The sequence below is a fragment of the Rattus norvegicus genome, chromosome 3, assembly GCF_021556685.1.
Source record: "Rattus norvegicus strain SHRSP/BbbUtx chromosome 3, alternate assembly SHRSP_T2T, whole genome shotgun sequence".
Taxonomy (NCBI): domain Eukaryota; kingdom Metazoa; phylum Chordata; class Mammalia; order Rodentia; family Muridae; genus Rattus; species Rattus norvegicus.
The window spans coordinates 77079938-77101485 of NC_141536.1; the positions used below are offsets into that span (position 1 = coordinate 77079938).

Sequence of the window (21548 nt, forward strand, 5' to 3'; positions counted from 1 at the left end):
TTAAATTCCTGATTCCAAAACTGGTCTAGGGCCTGTGAACAGACCTCCCCAGTTTCCCAGAGACATTGTATAGATCAGCTTATACCTTTGAGTTAGATGTAGACAAAAGTGATTTTTATTAAAAATTGAAGGTTCACAATTATAATATGTGGTGGATTTATACAAAGATATGAAAAATAGCTAACTATCAAAGAGTTAGGGGGTCAAATGTTCCCAAAGGGGTCTGGCTGACTTTAGTCATGTTGCATATTAGGTACAGAATTTGTGCTGGATTACCTTGTGCTCTGACGTTTCACTGTCAGTCATTCACTGTCTAGAGGTATTGCAGAATACAGTAATGTTTGCTAAAGACTTTTTTGTGCTTTTCTGGTAAAAGGCATTGTTTTGTGTGTCCTGGTTTGCTTGAACATAGTAAAATAAAACTGTTCCATTCCACAGACATTATGAGCTCTTTCTGTCGTATGTCTGGTTGCCTTCCCACACTACCCCTACCCATGTTACCCTTTTAGCTGTGGTCCTGATTTGGACCACCTCACAGCAGGGACAGGATGTCTATCGGGTTCTGTTGGCATCTGCACCCTGTACTCTGAGTGCACCCTGAGAACTACAGGGCCCTACAGTGATCAGATGAATGCCTATCGCTGGATAACTTAAATGATAATTGCTAGTGTGTGAAATAGGGAGGCTTTGATGCCTCTTCTTTAAATCATAGATGTCAACTTGGAAATCATAATAGAGGTGTCATTTTAGAACACACAATTATTTTTTTTTTTTTTACAAAGAATAAAGACTTGTCATCTCCCTTCCTGGGCATGCGCTGAGACAGATCTGGGGCTTGCAGAGCAAGATTAAGAAATCTAGCAAGCAACATTACATGCAAAATTCTTTGACCCACTGCCCCTTTATTCCCTCCAAACATTGCCCTGTTTTTTTATGAAGTCTCTTGGGAACATATAGTGTAGGAGTAACAATGGTTATTTCCTAGGCAAGAAGCCAGCCTCTGAATTCATGATTTAATGAACCTTCAAGGGACCAGGCTTCTTATATATATTAGGACAATTGTGTCAGCACTTTAACCTGAGTGCTTTAAGTGACCAAAAGGGCAAAGGATGATGTAGGCAGTTTCTAAAAACCTTCCTTCAAGAATTTTTTTTAGTATGCATTTTTTGACATTACACATCCTTGTTTGAGACTCATGGGGTCAGTAAAGAACAATCGGATATGCTTCCTGACTTACTCTTCCCAGTTTAGTTAGACTGCCTGCTGATTCATAAGCTTAGATATTTATTTGTCTCCTATTACATGTTAATTAGGATGTGGATTTTGATGAAGATAAAAAGATGATTTGGAACCAATACAAGCTTTTATGTAGCTTGTAAGTCTAAAAGCAGACACAGACATGTTTATAAATAATCACAGGGAGAAGGTCTGGCTTTTGTTGTTGTTGTTGTTGTTTTGTTTTTGTTTTAAAGAGAGCCTGTTTATGTAGCTCTGGCTGGCCAATAAGAACCAGGCTGGTCTTGAATCACAGGAATCTAACTGGCTCCACTTCAGTCTACCAAGTGCTGGAATGAAAAGTGTTCACTTCTCTGCCCTCCCCCAGGAGATCTCTGTCTCTTTTTTTTTCCCCCCGGAGCTGAGGACCGAACCCAGGGCCTTGCGCTTGCTAGGCAAGCGCTCTACCACTGAGCTAAATCCCCAACCCCGAGATCTCTGTCTCTTAAGATAGTTACCACCTCTTAAGAGAGTGAACTTTTGGCAGGAGGAGCTAGATATGTGAGTCTTGAAGGATTTTTATGGGCAGTAGTGTATAGTTGATCTGTAACAGGGGTTCTCAAAGTATGGTCAGGAACTCCAGCAGAAGTCTAGAAGCTCTTCTGAATGTTGAGATGTCCTTTGACTTTTCACTAAATTCTTTCACAGAGGAACAGTGGAGTTTCCTAGACTATATGGCATGTAATGTGATTATATCACTAATCGAATGTATGCACTCTTGCCATTTATAATTTGAAATAAGGTTTTAAGTATCAGTAGATCTCCTATTTAAAAAAAAAAAAGTTGTTTAGTGGCCCCATGGTTTTGAAGGAGTTCTGAGATCGAAAGTGTGAAAATATCTGAATAGAATATCTAAAAGGAAAGGGAAATTTCATTGCAAACTTTTTTTTTTTTTCCTGGAGCTGAGGACCGAACCCAGGGCGCTCTACCACTGAGCCAAATCCCCAATCCCCATTGCAAACTTTCTATGTCAAGCTACAGCATTTAAATGTGAGGAGGCTATTGGTTTGCATTTGGCTCCTGAATTTAAACAGTAAATATCACACAGACAGGGCAAGAAAATTGTCCTTGTAAGGCACCAGGCACCAGTGAGCTCTTCTGTCTGCAGAGGCTGTGTAGCTCTGACACTTGATGTTTGCACTGATTGGGGAAGGTCTGAAAATGTTTGTTGTTTTAGGATATTGGCTTTCTCTGTAATTTGACAACCAGGTCTGCAGGCTGTAGTTGTTTAGTAAAGATGTGTTGTCATTGCTAGACTACGTCAGACTTCCTGCTTCTCAAATTTTAGTGTTTATTAAAATTAAAGTGAAAGTTTGTTGTTTTGGTATTCTTTTGTTTTTAAGATGAGGTCTCTTGTGGCCCAGGCTGGTATCCAACTTGTACTAAGCTGAAGGTGATCCTCCTCCTTCCACCTCCCAAGTGCTGGAAGTCTAGACATGTGCCACCAGATCCACCTGACGGTTCTTTTTGTCTTCTAGATGATCTGTCTCATACTCCTAGACCACATTTGACTTCAGAGCTTTCTTTTATTGTTTAGTTTTCCTTATTATCAAACATCCATGTGAAACTGAGAACCTATTGAAAATATTACTCATAATACTAATCAGAAAGAACATTCGTATAAAATGTCAGGAACTTTACAATTTGACTTGTGCCCTCTGCAGAGCTTAATAATCTTGTATTATTCCGTGAGGTGCAGTTAGAACACCTAAAGTTATTAAGCCCTATCCTGCAGTCCTGCTCTTTCTCATTCACATAGTCAGCATCACAGTGTACCCATCCCACACACGGTGAGGTGTATCCTCCAATCACATTCCCCACCCTACATCCAGAATCTTGTTATGTTGCCCAGGCTGGTCTCTAACTTTTTTTTTTTTTCCTTTTTCTTTTTTTTTTTTGGAGCTGGGGACCGAACCCAGGGCCTTGCGCTTGCTATGCAAGCGCTCTACCACTGAGCTAAATCCCCAACCCCCTGGTCTCTAACTTTTGGTATCTAACAAAAGGAGTAGCTAGAATTAATTACCTTGCCAGGCTGTCTTTCAAGGAGCTTACTTTTTATGTAAGTATGTATTTTGGAATAGAAGTAGGAGAGCTTTTCTTTCAAAGGGCTTCTTCAGAGGAAGTTAATATTTTAGGCATTGTTTCTCTCAGTATTATTCAACTCTGCCTTGGTTCCTACCTCCAAAACAGCTGCAGATTTTATATATATTAGGTGCAAAAATGATCAGTGTATGTATATCTGATATATATGATAAAACTTTATTTTAAAAGCTCAACTCAGAGCCTAGGATAGTTTTCTGTTTTAAAGAAAAATTTTAAGCTAGACATGATGGTACATGCTTTTAATAGCACTTGGAAGGCAGAGATAGCTCTCTGTGAGTTCCTAGACAGACAGGGTTATATAGAGAGGGGTTACATTTTTCCTTTCTTAAAAAACAAAATAATAACAATAACAAAAATCTTTTTTAGGAGCTGGAAAGATGGCTTAGTGGTTAAGATCATTTACTGCTCTGACAGAGAATCTGAATTCTATTCCTACTAACCATATTGGATAGCTTGGTTATGAGGTCCTAAACCCCAGCCCCAGGGTATTCAATGTCCTCGTCTCACTTTTAGGGGCAGTTGCACCCATGTGTATATACTTTACAGTGACATGCATTCATACATATAATTAAAAAATAGAAATAGAATCTGGAGAGATAGCTTAGCAGTTAAAAGCACTGGACCCTGGTTCAAATCCTAGCCACCTATATGGTGGCTAACAGCTCTCTATAACTCCATTTCTAGGGGATCTGATGCTGTCTTCTGGCTTCTTCAGGCAACACATATGGTACATAGAATTACATGCAGACAAACCACCTTTACACATAAAGAAGTAAACTTTTAAAAAACAAAGGTAAACTTTTAAAAAGTTTAAAATGATACTTAATTTGAAAATGCTACCTCCTTTCCTTTTAGATTTTCCTAAAACTTCTAAAGATTTAAAAGATTTTTTTTTTTTTTTTTTTTTTTGGTTCTTTTTTTCGGAGCTGGGGACCGAACCCAGGGCCTTGCGCTTCCTAGGTAAGCGCTCTACCACTGAGCCAAATCCCCAACCCCGATTTAAAAGATTTTTAAATATTGGATTTAATTTTCTTATTACAGTTATTTGTGTGCTGTATGTGTGCATACACATGTCACTTCACATCTGTGGAGGTTACAGGACAATTTGTGAATCAGTTTTCTTCATCCACCACATGGGTCCTGGGGATTAAACTCATTTGCCAGGCTTGATGGCAAGTACCTTTACTCCTAGTCATGTCTGAGCCACGTCCTCAAACCCTTGGATATTGGCTATTTTAATTTGTTGTTTTGGTTTTGAGACAGGGTCCCATATATGCCAGGCTGTTCTTAGACTTACTCTGTAGCCATGATGGGTCTTGCTCCCCCTCCCTGATCCTTTTAAGTTCCCCCTCTGAAAGCTAGAATTATTATGCATGTACCATCATACTCATCACTTGTGGTTTTCTGTGTTTGGGGGTGGGGGCTGGGTTTCTTTGCTTTATTGTTTTGAGACAAGGTCTTCCTATGTATTTCTGGCTGTCTGGAGCTAGCCATGTAGATCAGGATGGCTTTAAACACAAGACGATCCTCCTACCTCTGTCTCCTGAGTGCTGGAATTAATGGAATACACTGTCTTACTGGGTGTTTTGTTTTGTTTTGTTTTGACAAAGATTCCCACTCAGAAGCCCAGCCTGGCCTTTGAATTCAGCAGCAGTTCTCCTGCCTCAGCCTTGTAAGTGCTGGGATCACAGATCTGTACCACTTTTAATGTATTTTATTTGACAGGGTTTCAAACACCAAGGCTCAGGCTGCTCATGGCAGCCTTCTTGGCCTCAGTCTTACTTACATTGGTGGGACATCAATTTTATTTTAAAATAATTTCAACATGCAGAAAAATTGCAAAAACAATAAAAGAATTCTCAAATGCTCTTTGCTTACATTCTCTAAATGTTTGCATTTTGTCACATCTGTTATATTATTCTCTTTTGTTGTACCTATATCTGAATTGATTATTCTTTTATGGTTGACTATTGTTATATTCATATTTTTACATTTGTTAAGTTTTTAAAAAAATATTGAATCATCTCACATTTGTTTGATAGAGAAGTGGCCTTTGGGCTTTTTAAAAAGCATGCTGTTATTGGTGAAAGGCTTTTAAGTAGCCCTTGTGTAATTTACACACATGGCTATACATAAAGCACAAATTAAAGTGTTTTCTTCCTGATCTCCAGTAATTCAAGGTATCATGGCCCTTGTTCTTCACTTAGCCACTACTGGTACGGAAGATAAAGTAGGCTAGCTGTTAGAGAAAAGAGGGTTGGTTTGTTTGTTTGTGTCAGAGTTTTGGTGACTCTATAAAATATTTCTACATTGAGATTACAGGTCAAAAGGAAATGGCAACTTTAAACTTGAACAAATTTTACTGAACCTTCAGTCCTTCCTGATTTCATATTATCAAATTGTGTGATAGATTATTAAGTCAGATTATATTTGTGTGTGCCAGAGCAGAAGGTAGAGCACAGCTGCTACCCTGGTCCACTTACTCATGCCATTTTCCATCCCTTCCCCTGCACATAGTTGGTACTAGGATGGAGAATGCTTTGAGGATCCTAGGCATGCGAGTGGTAATGTCTGTTTATCTCATATCTCTGGTTCATTCTTTAATACACTCCAATTGGTCAGACCTATTTTTATTCCTTGCAGAGAATTTGTTTCATCAGTGATTTATATATGTGAAGAAGTGTTGCCCATCTGGATTGACTCTCTTGATTTCAAGTATTTCCCTCCCTCTTCCTCTCCCTCTCTCCCTCGCTCCCTTTCTCTCCCTTTCTCCCTTTCTCTCCCTCTCTCCCTTTCTCTCCCTCTCTCCCTTTCTCTCCCTCTCTCCCTCTCTCCCTCTCTCCCTCTCTCCCTTCCTCTCCCTCTCTCCCTCTCTCCCTCTCTCCCTTTCTCTCCCTCTTCTCCCTTTCTCTCCCTCTCTCCCTCTCTCCCTTTCTCTCCCTCTCTCCCTCTCTCCCTTTCTCTCCCTCTCTCCCTCTCTCTCTCCCTTTCTCTCCCTCTCTCCCTCTCTCCCTTCCTCTCCCTCTCTCCCTCTCTCCCTCTCTCTCCCTCTCTCCCTTCCTCTCCCTCTCTCCCTCTCTCCCTTTCTCTCCCTCTCTCCCTCTCTCCCCCTCTCTCCCTTTCTCTCCCTCTCTCCCTCTCTCCCTCTCTCCCTTTCTCTCCCTCTCTCCCTTTCTCTCCCTCTCTCCCTTTCTCTCCCTCTTCCCTTTCTCTCCCTCTCTCCCTTTCTCTCCCTCTCTCCCTTTCTCTCCCTCTCTCCCTCTCCCCCTTTCTCTCCCTCTTCCCTTTCTCTCCCTCTCTCCCTTTCTCTCCCTCTTCCCTTTCTCTCCCTCTCTCCCTCTCTCCCTTTCTCTCCCTCTCTCCCTTTCTCTCCCTCTCTCCCTCTCCCCCTTTCTCTCCCTCTTCCCTTTCTCTCCCTCTCTCCCTTTCTCTCCCTCTCTCCCTCTTTCCCTCCCCTTTCTCTCCCTTCCCTTCTCTCCTTCCCCCTTCCCCCTCTCCCCCTACCCCAACACACACTCTTACACATGTACATATAAACATTGACTGGTCAATTTTTTGCATTGTTTGTTGGTACAAAGCTTAACATTTTGATGCTATTCTGATTATAAGAAGTCTTCCTGATTAAAATAGAAAGTTAGGATGGGAACTGGAATATGTAAGATATCAAATGGAGTCACTAAAATTGACGTCTAATCTAGATTGTTCTAAGTTTAGGAATCTTCTTTTAGCATCCCTGATAAACCTTCTTATTTCCCTCTGAGCTCTGTCACTGCCTTGACATAGTTGGTAGTGGGCAATATTTGTTTTATAACTTATCCAGTTCACAAAGCAGGTCACTCTGAAAGCCTTCTCACCAAAGGCTTTCTGCTTTACTAAGCATCTATTTAGAGTCAGGAATACTCAGCATCACTTGAAGAGCACTTGAGTTTTGGGTTCTAAAGGCAGGCAGCTATTCCTAGACCTTGTTTCATTCTTCAGTTCTTACCCTGCTCTTGGGGAATGATGTTATTAGTACTATATGGGTAAAATAGGTTGGTCAATGGGTTTTAAGTTTTATAGCTTAGAACAAAAAGGTTTCATTAGGATATGAATAATCCCAACACTTCGAGGCCAGAAACCGGAATAGTTTTCATTCTGGGCCAGCATGTCTCAAACAAGGGGGAAAAAGTGCTGTTGTAGAGGGGGTTAATTATAATAACATATAATATACTGTATATTTTAAGAAACTGGAAAAAATTCACAGTTTTCAATATAAATGATAAAGTATTTGAGGAAATAAACAGGTTTTTCCTGTATGTTTTTATGTGTCAGTTAAGAAATAAGGCTTTAACTACCCAAAGACTGTACATGGACTGACCCTGGACTCTGACCTCATAGGTAGCAATGAATAGCCTAGTAAGAGCACCAGTGGAAGGGGAAGCCCTGGGTCCTGACAAGACTGAACACCTAGTGAACGTGATTGTTTTGGGGAGGGTGGTAATGGGGGAGGATGGGGAGGGGAACACCCATATAGAAGGCAAGGGGGAGGGGATAGGGGGATGTTGACCTGGAAACCAGGAAAGGGAACAACAATTGAAATGTAAATAAGAAATACCCAATTTAATAAAGATGGAGGGAAAAATAATAAAAATAAAAAATAAAAAGAAGAAATAAGGCTTTATAAAGAGGAAATAAATGACTTGCACAACAGCCTTCTTAAAAACTGACTTTCCCTAACCATCACAATGTTTTGCATTTGACATGAAACTTTTTTTTTTTTTTTTGGTTCTTTTTTTCGGAGCTGGGAACCGAACCCAGGGCCTTGTGCTTCCTAGGTAAGCGCTCTACCACTGAGCTAAATCCCCAGCCCCAATGTTTTGCATTTGAATGACCTAGATATGACATTATTTTTGTTGTAATGTTAGAAAAGAAAGAGAAATATGCTAGTTAATCTGTATCACATAATTTAAGATGTATCTCAATTTACGACACATTGGAATATGAAAAAAAGTGTGTTTTAGAATAATGAAATAGAACATTTCTGCTGTTGCAAATAGTGATATCACTAGAGAGAAGGTGGATTTTATTACCTTCTTTTCTTCTTCATTGGGTATATTGTATTCTTTCTATTGACTGCTCTTTGAAGTTTGGCCATATCGTAGTAGAAAATATACTTTAATGGTTGCCTATCCACGCAGAATGGGTAAAGCTAAGGTGCTGGGTGTCAATTGTTTCGTCTTGCTTGTGACTGGAGATGCCACTGTGGGCCAGTTGCTGGGATAGTGACTGCCCGTGACTATACCTAAAGCCAGCTGGTTTTAATAACGTTGAATTTTCTTAACTCAATTGGAAAAGAAGGGTAGCTGCTGTTCTTACCCTGCAGATCTGTTTAAGGAAGGATCTGGCAGGGAGCCGGAGACCTGCTCCTGGGAGAGCCAGGCAAGATGCTTCTGGAGAGGAACAATATGCAGTTTTTTTCTGAGACTACTTCCTTTGAGATGTGTTCTGCATTAGGAGTTTGCATGGCTGCCAAGCATGTGTGTGTGTGTGTGTGTGTGTGTGTGTGTATATATATATATATATATATACATATATATATATATATATATATGAATGAGTGAGCTGGGAAGTAGTATGGTAGACCAGGAAGCCCCTGGACCACACATGTTTATTGGATGTGTTTTATTTAAATAACCTTTGCTGTATTTGTTTGCTAAAACTTAACCATGAAATTTCATGCAGAAATCTAGATTTTGGTTATTCAAAATCCAACAAGCCAGCAATACTGAAGCCGGGTTGGAGCTTGGTAATAATTGGCTATAGCTGAGTGATAGGATTCCAGTCTTTCTGTTTGCTAGTGTTTATTACTCACCATAGCTACATGCAGTAGGCACTTGTTTCCTACCTAGCCTCTGGAAGGTTGTATAGTACAACATTAGAGATTTGAAGCATTCGGGAGTTTAAACAGGCCTCATGGGAATCTTTAATAGTTGTGTGTCGTGGGCCCATGTACTTAATTCTCTAGTCCCAGTGTTCTTGTGTATCTAGTAATTCTTAAGATCTCCAGTGTGCTGAGGCCTGGTACCCAAAAAACCACCTGATAAAATGCGTGTTACTATCATTAGTTGGAATTTATGATGGGTCAGGATAATAAAAGGAAAGGTTTTTGCAAGTTATTAAGAGAAAGTGTACTCTTTCTCACAAAGAGGGTGTGGGTAGGGTAGAAGGCGTAGGTGAGGGTGTGTGGACTGTGACGGTGCACAGGAGCTGATTGCCAGGATAACTGTGTGATGCTCTCTTTCTCTATGCCTTATTTTCCTTTTCTGTTGCTTCTAGCCCGTTTGTCTGCTGAAGGAGCAATAAAGAGGTATAAGGTCACATTTCTGCTGCATTGCGAGTATTTCACTGAAGAACAGCATTCAGCTTATCACGGTGGTCCTGTCCATACGGACCTCCGTAGTGCTCCATTTATTAATGTTTCTATATAATTAAATTGTTGGAAGGGTAACACCCCAGATAATAGATGCTAGCTGACTGCGAAGGGGGATCTTATTTACCTCTCCCCCATTTCTCTTATGACTGAGCTCTGAGTTGGAAATTGACAGGGATTATTGCCATCTTTTTAATCTCTGCTAGGAGGCTGCTGGAGTCTTCCCTCATTTCATTATCCCGTTATGATGGAGCAGGATCCAGAGAGCACCCAATTTACCCAGACCCAGCGAGGTAAGGCCAAAATGAGAAATGGCACTAGGAGGGGGGAGGGGCGGCCCTTGGGGTTGCCAAGTTGTGGGAAGCCCCACCTGTGCCTCTCTGGTCCTGGTGCTCTTTTACTCTTAAGTCACAGTGTTAAGGCAGGGATCTCAAGTGATGGGGAGTCTTGCAGGTAAGTGAATGGCATCTCTGGTGACAGAGGATTATAATTGAGCCATGGTCCTTTGGGGGACACTCGGGTACCTACCTGTAGAGGGCATAGGTATTCTTTCCTGCTACTCAAGAGGCTGTTGGCTGTGAGATGGACAGCCAAAAGAAGAGCCAAAGTTTTGAACATTTTATTTGTAGGGAAGATACTTAACATTAAACAAATTTACAATAGCAAAAGGGTAAAAAAAAAAAAAAGAAATCAAGCCAGTTTTTAGACACTATTCAAAAGAAGAGATAAAGGAAGCATAATGGAATGAAATTGTCATTTTTCTAAAGTGTTTGCTTTATTCTGTTTTAGAAGACATTTGAAAGGTTACTGAAACTGTGTGTGTGTGTGTGTGTTTGTGTGTGTGTGTGTGTGTGTGTGTGTGTGTGTGTGTGTGTGAATGGGTGTATATGTGTGTGTTTGTGGTGTGGGCACATGCAGAGGCCAGATGAAGACTTTGGAGCCTTTCTCTGTTCTTCCCATTATCATTTTCATCATCATTGTTGTCATCATCGTCATCATCGTTCATTTTTGAGTTAGCCTTTCTTGCTGAACTAGAAGTTTGCCATTGTATATAGGCAGACCTGGTATCCCTCTTTCTGTTTCTTGAAGTGCTGGAATCACAGATACCTGGGTCATGCCTAGTTTTTACATGGTTGCTGGAGAATTGCACATAGGCCCTTTTGCTTTTACAGCAAACTCCTTTATCCACCCAGCGAAACATTTTTCTGGGCCTGAAATTTTTAAAAGTTGGGGGGAAAGAAATGTTTTTCATTTGAGCCTAAGGGACCATCCTAAAGTTCCTAGTGCTGCTAACAAAACCAAGGCCGGGACATTGAGTTGTTGTAGGACAACATTTATCAGTAAAGAGCAGCCTCATGTGGTTGCCATAGCTGGATTTGATGACATTTTTAGATCTGAAAAGAGCTGACTTGACTATTATTTAAATAGTATAAGAAAATGGATAACTTACAGTGGTGGGCTAGGGAAGTCAAAGTATAGGCCAGATAAAACTAAACGAGTCTTAAGGTTTTTCTGTCTACCCGGAAACACCTTTATAGACCAACTTGACTGCAGAGATAGTGATTTTGTCATTGCCACAGTTCTGTTGCAGTAGTGCACATTCTCACCAAGATAGTAGGAACAGTAGGAACAAAGGCTTCCATGGTCCTACAGTGTTTCCCTTATCCCAGGAGTACCAAATCCAAGGGTCCAGACAGCAGAGGTGGAGACTTTAAAATTAGATAGGCATTCAGGTGGTGATCAAAGCAAGGACATTTATATTAGTCTCTAATTATGTTGGAAAAACATAAGTCCTTAAAAAGAGAAGGGAAAGTTTCACAATTTCTAGAATCATAAAACAATCAATACAACTTTCTGCCATAAAGTTTCTTTTCAAGCCTGCTGTCTCAATGCACGCCTTTAACTCCAGCAGTTGGGAAGCAGAGGTAGGTAGATCTCTGGATTTGAGGCCAGCCTGTTCTACATAGTGAGTTTCAGACAGCAGCAGGAATCTCATCCTCAGAAATTTTCGACTGGGAAACTTTAGTTTTTTGTTTCTGAGACTGGGCCAAATATACAGCTTGGGTTGACCTCTAGCTCACTGTGTAGCCAGTGGAGGCTGGTCGCAAATTTGTGATCTTTCTGCCTCTGCCTCAGAATGTAAGGATTATGGTTATTGTCCTCTCATGCACTCTGTTATTTATTCCTGCTCGGATTTCTTTACTATTGAAAGGCTTCTTAAATACCTAAGATTTTCACTTGGAACATTTCCTGGTTGCTTGACGGTCCTGGGTCCCCTCAGTAGAAGGGCATTCGTTACCATCTCCTCATGTAGTACTCATTTCTTCTGTCCTCTTACTTGTGTCCTATATCATATGGATAGGGAAAGGTTTTGTGAGACATTTTCTAAAGTATGTAAAAACCTTCCTTTCCTCCTGGATACATAAGAGGGCAAAACTATGTTAGAACTCTCTCTTTCTTTGTTTATTTGTATCTGGTAACATAGTTTCATAGTTTAAGAAATTCCTATAATGTAATTAAACAACTAGGATTATGCAATGCTGTATTTAAGTCTCTACACAAAAGGGTAGTCTTTATTCAATATTATAGCAACAACACTATTTCTAACCCTTTACCAGCAATAGTCCATTTTTTTTCCTATTCTTTCTGACCATCCATAGCTGAGAAATGGGTGCACTTATTGTTACTTGTGCTCTCTTCCACATCAGTTCCCTTCAATTCTGGCCCGTTACATATTTTCTTCTCTAAATTTAATCCACATTTAATTTCTGCTGGAAGACTTTAGTATGTTAGGTTAAAATAAGAACAACATAAAGGCACTGACTTCTGTCCAAAGTTTGATGTTTAGTGGTTGAATGATTGATAACAGGTATCCAAATGAGTAATGAAAATATCATGAGTTGAGCCTTTTGGAAAATAGTTGTTGTTGTTTGATTAGTTTGGTGTAGTCTGATTAGCTTCTGCTTCTGCATGTCTCTGCCCACCTACTGTACAAAGGTAATTTGGAGTCAGCGTGCTCAGTGTAGTATATTATTTTAACATGTAAACTTAGAGTTGCAATGATTACTAGCCAGCTCCTTGAGAATTCTATTTAATGACTGGCCCAAAGGATAGACGGCTTTAACTATAGCCTTAGGTGCTATTGCAGTTGACTACAAGAACTCTTTTAGCCTAGGAAGGTAGAACTCCTGAGAACAAAGTTTCAGAGTTACTACAGGTGGAACTGCAAGATGTTTGCAGTTTTGGGGGTGCCTCTGTTACTAACATAAGTTGCCCAACTGACCTCAAATTTACAAGTCTCCCAGCTGTAGTCCTTCAGCCTCTTGAGTAGCTGAGATTACAGTCACACAAGTGTGCCCAACAACAAATACTTTTCTTTCATTTAAATACAGCTATTCTAAGTCAGTTTTTTTAGTATTCTCAGTAAGACAAAATACACCTCCCCTTTTCACTATCCAAATATTATAAAAATGTAAAAATCTCCCAGGTTTGTGATTTTTTTTTCTTTTATATATAGACAGTATATATCTATCACTAACCCTTTCTCTACTTTAAAATTTTCTTTTAGAAGAGTTGCCTTATGAGTAGATAAGGGTATTTGTTACATGTACATACATCTTAAAATGTTGAGATAGGGTCTCATATAGCTCATGCCAGCTTCAGACTTGTGTGTTGATACTGACCTTGCACTCCTGATCCATCTGCTTCAGTTTTGTAGTGCTGAGAGTATAGGCTTGTGTCACTGCCCAGCCAGTTTATTCTTTTTAATGGCTCCCTGGTGTTTCTTTGTGTGGAAACAATTTACTTAGTCTATTGGTATGTTTCTGGGTTTTTCTCAGGTTTTCCCTACTGATGACAGTGTCACAAATGAACTTTCTCATGTAATTTATATATCATTCATTTATATTCTTGTGTATTTCTGTGTGATAAAGTTCAGTGGTGGACTTGCATCCTTGTGAGTTCTTTAGCAATCTCTTAACATTGTCATATAAGACATTTTTCTATTGTTCTTGGTTTATAGCCTTTATTACAGAAGAATGTTGTAAAGATGGAAGAAAACCTTAAGAATGGGAAGGAATGTGTAGAATTATGTTAGAAATTGTTAGAGAGCTAAGACATGTCCTTGATTTCAGCTGGAGTCGAGACTGATTTATTGGAACCCTAGCAAAGGAGATGTTTTCTCCATTGCTGTAATTCTACAAATTTGAAGTTCTTTTTTCTATTAGGTTTTTCTTTCCTCCGAAATACAAAATGACTCTCAATCCCTATCCTGGATACTTTTCCACGCACAAAAAACTGTGATTAATTTGCGAGTGAGGGAGATAGTGGTTTCACAGAGATGATAAGGAGCTAGATGAAAGCTGGAGCTCTATGTGTTTGTTGAAGAAAGAAGTCCTGGTAAAGAGGTTACCTCTGGGTATCTTTGCTAATCATCTAAGTTTTATATCATCTTCTGGCCTGTTCTCTCATCTGTAAAACGTCCAGACTTGATTACTAAAGTCTTTTTCATTTCTTATACTTTGTGTTTGGACACTGAGTAAGGAAGAGCTATTTAAGGACACCCTTAGAAGCTAAGCCAGGTTCCATAAGAGCCTGAGAAAGAAGAGAGGCCCAGTGCTAGTCCTCTTGGGAAAGGGCCACTCTTGATGAGAAGATGACTGATTATGTGGCCTGTTTGCCTTATCGCAGAACAGAAGCATTGGGGTGGTCTGGTATACATATTCTGCAGCACAAACCTCCTGGTGAGTTAAATGCTCTCTATTTCTCACATACCCAGTGCTGCCTCAGCAGGGAGATGCCATGGGAAAGTTGGCTTTTTCTATCTTTAACAGTATTCCCCACATTAGTGCTAGTTTGTGTTTGTCCATCTCTGTCTCTCTCAGATTATCTCCTGCTGCATACTACGCCCAGAGGATGATCCAGTATCTCTCAAGGAGAGACAGTATTCGCCAGCGCTCCATGCGCTACCAACAGAATCGGCTTCGTTCTTCCACCTCCTCTTCTTCCTCAGACAACCAGGGTCCATCAGTAGAGGGAACCGACTTGGAATTTGAGGACTTTGAGTAAGTATATTCTCAGTTTGCTTCCTTCTTCTTCCTCCCAGACTGAGAGTGCTTCTGAGTGGGCCACTGTTTTTGTAGCAGTGGTGAGTACTCTTGTCTCCAGCTCCTAAGTTATTATTTTAAGTAGCGAGCTGGGCTGAGGATCAGTAGGGCTTCAAGTACCTGGAGTACTCCCATTTCTGGCAGTTACACTGCTGATTCACCAGAGCCTCTGGGAAGGGACAGCCCATTGGGCCACAAGTCAGAGTGGAAAGAGGTTGGCTGCCCTCCTGATCTTATTTGTGTCTCTTAGTGGTGTGTATGGTGGAAATGCTTTTCTTGGGCTATTTTCACAGGACAAAAAGAGCAGGAGGCTTGGCGCTTTTTCTCTTAACTAGAGTAGAGGTGACAATTAGGTTTCATTATAAATATTAGATTTCCTTGAATAAACTGATTCCTTGAGATCTGACTCTCTTGCCTCCACTTAGTCTTCTGTTCCTGGATCTACCTGTCAGGTTAAGGTACTCGCTTGAGACCACTGTCAACTGGGGCTGATGATGCATCTCCTCTTTCTCCACTCCCTTCTCCTCCTCTTCTTCTTTTAAAGATTTGTTTATTTAATGTATACAAGTACACTGCAGCTGTCTTCAGACACACCAGAAGAGGGCATCACATCCCATTACAGATGACTGTGAGCCACCATGTGGTTGCTGGGATTTGAACTCAGGACCTCTGGAAGAGCAGTCAGTGCTCTTAACTGTTGAACCATCTCTCCAGCCTCTCCCTTCTCTTCTTTTTCCTTTCTTTTTTTGTGTTGTTGAGTGGGGTGAGGACAGGGCCAAAGAGCAGGACCAGCCCCGAGTTCCAGAGTCAGTGCTTTCCAACCCTCCTGCTGAGTTTCGCCTATCGGATATTCTGTTCCTGACTTTCTAGCATTTGTTGTGCTCCCAGCTTAAAATTGAGTTTTCCTAGCTTGTATCAAATTAGACATTTGGCTTTTGTTTTGATTTTGCATTTTGTCATTTTTTTAACATGCAAAAGAAAAAAAGAAGCATTCCCCTCCCCCCCTTTGTGATGGCTTTATTGGAATATGACAGTCTCCTCTGCCCTTCTTGACGTGCCTTGGTAGATCTGGAATCTTAAGGGTTCTTACCTATCCCCAAACCATTTTCCTCTTGTCACCTGCATAGTTAGTTTCCCACAAGCTATCTTGCAATAGAGCCACAGGGTATATTTGATGTCTTTGCCAGAAAGGACTAAGGTACAATGGAATAACCTTTGTTCCAGCTTGCCTTCCCAATGCTTATGGTGAACACATGAGCATTTGAATCCTGGGAAGCAAAAGGAGGAACATACAATGTCCGGGAAAAGATTTTAATGTTCAACAAATACAGATTTAGCACAAAGCAGATGGAGCAGGAGTATGCTGGTCCTGTCAGTAATCACTGAAGAAGAGCCTGGCAGCTCTCTGACCATCGGCATGCCCTTTTCTCTATCTGTCCTCCTGGGTAAGATGGCTGCATGTACCAACAGTGAAGGGGGCCAGCCTATAGATGTCTATAATGACATACATTATACTGGAGATGTAGTAATTTTTCTAGCACAAGGGTCCTTTTAGGGAAGGAGTTTAAGCATACATGCCAATGGGGTTGGGTTGCAATTCACTTGCTTAGCATGTGAGGTCCTTTGTTGGATTTCTCAGCACTGCAAACATATAAACACACACACACACACACACACACACACACACACACACACACGTGCAACACACATACACAGTTCAGTTGTGGGTGATGGAGGAGGAGTAGAGGAGAGAGGAGAGAGAAACACTTGTAGTGAGGTTGCTGCCATTGTAGTACTGTGAAAAACCTGGGTGACTTTAGTTCAGTTATTCTGTAGTGCTCTAGGACTCTGGACTCTGGCTTGCCTTGCCTCTTTCTATGCATGCTTGAAATTGAAGTTGAAATTGCCTCTTAACCAGTGGTGTGATGTGAGGATCATGCCTTTCAGCTGTACTCTGCCTCGTGACTTGTCCTTCACAATGGAGTTCTGGGTTAGTTTAAAATGTTCTGTTCTCATTTTACCTTCCCTTTCTTCTGCTGCCACCTCCTCGCTCTCCCCTTCCTTCCCCCTCGATTTTCCTCTGTCAGACTGCCTTCTGTGTGTGTTCCCCCAACCCACCTGTGCTCTCATCATCTCCCTGGGCTTCAGCATGACCTTGTTTTACATTGCCTTCTTTATCTTTCCTTCATCAGCTTACCAGTGTTTTCCTAGGTCTTTATTAGTCATGGGCTGATCTCCCTAATGCCCCACCTATATGGCCCTCTCCAAATGTTTGCCTTTTAGAAGAAGATGGTTTTGGTACAAACTATAATCTTGCTTTTGATAGCAGCTATGGATCAGTTACCGTAACATGAGTAGTAAAGGACATCCAGTGAAAGAGGTGACTTGCTGTCCCTTCTTTTTCTATCTTTTCTGTCCCATTCATCCTATAAGCTGAGTACTGGTTGTAGTTGCTCCCTTTCATCTCTAGTGCACAAGGGAGAGGCAGAAATTAACAGCCTGTTCTAATTTATTTGCCATAATCCTATTCCTTAGCTTTGATAGCTAGAAAGGATGTTATTTAGTCAGTCCGTCCATCTCTCCCTCTCTCTCTCCCTCCCTCCCTCCCTTCCCTCCTTGTTTTTCGAGACAGGGTTTTTCTATGTAGTCCTGGCTGTCCTGGAACTTGTTCTCTAGACCAGCTGGCCTCAAACTCAGAGATCCACCTACCTCTCTCTGCCATCAGAGTGCTGAGATTAAAGGCTTTTGTTGTCACCACCACCCAGCTCAGGATAATTAATTTTTAACTTATGTGTGTGGATATTTTGCCTACATGTATATCTGTGAACCTTCGTGGTGCCTGGTGTTCACAGAGACCTGACAAGAGCATCAGGTCACCTAGAACTGGAGTTACAGACAGTTCTAAGTTTCCATGTGGGTGGGTGCTTAGAACTGAACCTTGGTCCTCTGGAAGAGCAATAAGTGCTTTTAACTGCTGAACCATATCTCCAACTCTCAGAAAAGATGTGTGTGAGGGGGGTTGGGAGAATGTTATATAGTCATAAATTATAGCTATTTTAGTATAGAGAAGCAGGTAAGGTTTTTGTGATCTGAAATCTGCCTAAAGAGAGATACTGTTCTATTGGGTTTCTGTATTTTCTGAGCACATCACAATCCTACCTGTAAGGCCTAATATCATCCTCTCCACTCTCCCTTTTTCTCAGTCATAGATTCATTTTACTGTTCTTGAACAGTTTTCATCCAGATGCATAAAGTCCCTAGGAAATCAGATTATGTCTTCTTTCATTCTCTTTCATCATCAAAAAATATCAGCTACTATAGTGTTTATATGCAGAGTTGTTAATAACTTATATTTATAAGTATATATATAGTATATATAGTATAGATATTTATAGCCAAAGTATCCATCTCATATGTATATATAACAATTGCTGATGTATTCATTGTAGATTATTTGCATATCTTTTTATATATAAATATTAGATTTAAAATTCTTGTTGAATCCTTTTTTAATCCTTTTTTTTAATTGTTATACTAAAACACATTTTTTTCTTTTGTGTTTTTTTTTTTGTTTGTTTGTTTGTTTCTTGGGTTTTTTGCCCAGTCCCAAATGCCACAGAGCAGCCTGCGGCACTATACCGACACTATACCGTTGGCGACGGGTTGATCCATCATGTGGCTGCGGCCGCTTACCCTGCTTTTCAGTGCCTGTGCCTTGTCTTGTTGAATCCTTTTAATGACCAAACAAAAGGGCTAATAAATCATTCTCATCTGTTGTTCTTTGACTGAGGATATCACCATATCAGAAATGTATCAGATTAGAGAACATGAATAAGAATATTTATTGTCTTTAGATCTAAAATCTTATAACAGTGATGTACAATCATATTTGGGTCCTTTCATATACTTGTTGTGGAATAGACCTTTCAGACTTGTCTCAGGGAGGATGCCCTTGGAAATTGGTCAGGTTAAATTTTCTATTCTTTTGTAGTCTGGATTGATGACTGTCTTCTAGGCAAGCATCTTCTCCTGCCATTCATCTCTGTCTGTGTTGAGGGTTGAAATGGCAGGATCCCGGTGTTTATCAAAATGTACAAATAGGATGTCCAGAAACTTGCTGTCAGCAGGTCTGTTCTGAAGTCCTCAGCCAACTGTCTTTGCATAAAATATTCACAAGCAGGGTAAAGGTGTGTCTGTCCATTGACATTACTGTCTGCCTGTGTTAGAGCGCAGACTGCTTACTTGAATGTAGTTGTCATGTAAGCATAGCAAAATTCCTATTTTAATTTTTAACTGTCCCGTTAGATAAAGGACAGGTAACTAATACAAAAAGCACAAGAGAAGTGCCTTTTTCCAGTAGTTTCTAAGACTTGCAAAAGAATACTGTGTGTGTTTATGATAATTCTAGCTAATCTTTAATTTTTTTAATTAAAATCACTATTAGAAAGAGAGTGGCCATGCAGTGGCGGTGCCCACCTTTAATTCCAGCGCTCAGACCATAAAGGCAGATAAATCTCTGAGTTCAAGAGCAGCGTGATCTACTAAGCAAGTTCCAAGATAGATAGGGACACATAGAGGATTCGTGTTTTAAAAAACCAGAGGGGGAGGGGTAGTTCTTAATTTATCGCCTTCTATGGTGGGATCTGGTAGTCAAACCCATGCCAGGTTTTTGTGGCAAACATTTTTACATTCTGAGCTATCTCACTGACCCTTGATTCTAGCTAGTCTTATACCTTTCTTTTCTTCTGTTATTCTACTTCTGATTCTAGACTCTTTCCCTGCCCTTTCTGCCTCTTTTTGTAGCTACTTTGCCTTCTAAGGCAAAGGATAAATAATCTGATACTTGCTAATGACAGAACTAGAGATGCTTCAGATTAGATCAGCCACAAATAACTTCCTGCACACATACAGCCACTGGTAATTATATTCAGCTTCTTAAGGATTGTTGCTAGCATGGAAAAGAATAAACCCTTTCTTTATTCATGGTTTTGACACTGGGCTGTACTTGGAAAATCTCAGGGAGAATCTTTAAGTCTTTCAGTTGTGTCGCCAGGTTAGTTAGAATTGTTTCCCCTTCCTCTCTCCCCTACCCCTTCTCTTTTTTTCCCTTTCTTCCCTCCTTTCTTTTTTTTTTTTGGGGGGGGGGGAGAGGTAGGGCGGGAGCAGTAGTAGGAATTGAACCTAGGGCCTCTTGCCTGCTAGGCAAGCTACCTGATCTTGGATGGCCCCTTTGTTAATTTTAGATAGTCTCACTATTGTAGCCTAGGGTAACTTTTAACTCTTGATTTCATGCTGCAGCCTCCTGAGTGCTGGGATTAAAGTGTGTGTACCACCTTGCCCAATAAATACTTTAAAAATATTATATTCTTTTATCCACATGAGTGTTTAGCCTGTGTATATATGTGTATCACATGTGTGCCTCATCAGAAGAGGGCATTGGACTGAAGTTTCAGAAAGTGATTGTTGTGGGTATTGGGACTTAAACTCAGTTCTTTCTTCTAGAAGAGCAGCAAGTATTCTTAACTTTTTTTCTTTTTCTTTTTTTTTTTTTTTTCGGAGCTGGGGACTGAACCCAGGGCCTTGCTCTTGTTAGGCAAGCGCTCTACCACTGAGCTAAATCCCCAACCCCTATTCTTAACTTTTGAGCCAACTCTCTACCTCTATTTTGTTTTTGAGACAGGTTCTTGATTTATTTCCAAGACTGATTGCAAACTTTGGAGTTTAGGTAATGTTCCCACCCAAGCGTCTCAAGTAGTTGGGACTGTAAGCATATGCCACCTCACCTGCCTGAGCTTCTTTTTCTGGTCCCCTTGCTAGGCATCTTGTGTCATGAATATCCTTAACAGATTTTGTGTTTGGTATATAGTTGAGGAGAGTTCCAAAGGCTATCAGCCCTGACATCTGGCTGGACATGACATAGGAAAAGTTGTTGACCTTTAGTTTACAATTTACTCTGCCCACTTGATATAACTGAGATTTAGTTCAGCCCTTGGCGAAGGAAATATGTTAAAAACCAGATAAGTAATGCTCCTGATCTCAGGTAATGATCCTGAATGAGACTCCTACATTGACTTCAAATCTTCGCCAGGAATTCTGTCAGGGAAGCCACATGTCTTCAGTTCGTATTTGTTTGTACTTTCTCTTCTGAGCTAGGAAGTTCCAGGGTTTCTGTAGGAGTTCTTGACTTGTCTTTAATAAATATAACTCATAGCCAAGAAGGAGAAGGGCAGCTTTTGCCATCTGAAATCTTCAGAGATGGATGGATGTATCATTTTGAAATGGTCTTATTTCTTCCTTTCACATACGAACTTTAGAAGTGTAAGAGAAACTGCACTATAAAGATGTTGTTCTTGCTGGGAGGTGGTAGTGCACACCTTTAATCCCAGCACTTGGAAGGCAGAGGCAGGCAGATCTCTGTGAGTTTGAGACTAGCCTGGTCTACAGAGTGAGGACAGCCAGGGCTACACATAGAGAAACCCTGTTTCTAAAAACAAACAAACAACTCCCCAGTGTTGTTCTTTGTAGACAGCTAGGCAAGTATTGTGCCACTAAGCTACATCCTTAGCCAGGCATCAGTCTTAAAAATAGGGTCTTTCTGTAGTTAAACTTGGGAGAAAACAAAACAAGAAAAGCATAATTGTTTTGACAGTTGGCTT

The 21548-nt window shown here is 40.6% G+C and overlaps 1 protein-coding gene across 23 annotated transcripts in view; it reads left to right on the plus strand.

The window, feature by feature from the left end:
- The window catches only part of Ambra1 (autophagy and beclin 1 regulator 1), a 189292-nt gene that overhangs the window by 62540 nt on the left and 105204 nt on the right, over positions 1-21548 (plus strand). For 6 of the 23 annotated variants that reach the window (XM_087654118.1, XM_087654129.1, XM_087654132.1 and 3 more), the window contains one exon: positions 9994-10080. The exons of 4 other annotated variants lie outside the window; for them this stretch is intronic. In XM_087654118.1, coding sequence (XP_087510244.1) covers positions 9994-10080 — 87 coding nt within the window. 23 annotated transcript variants of the gene reach the window in all.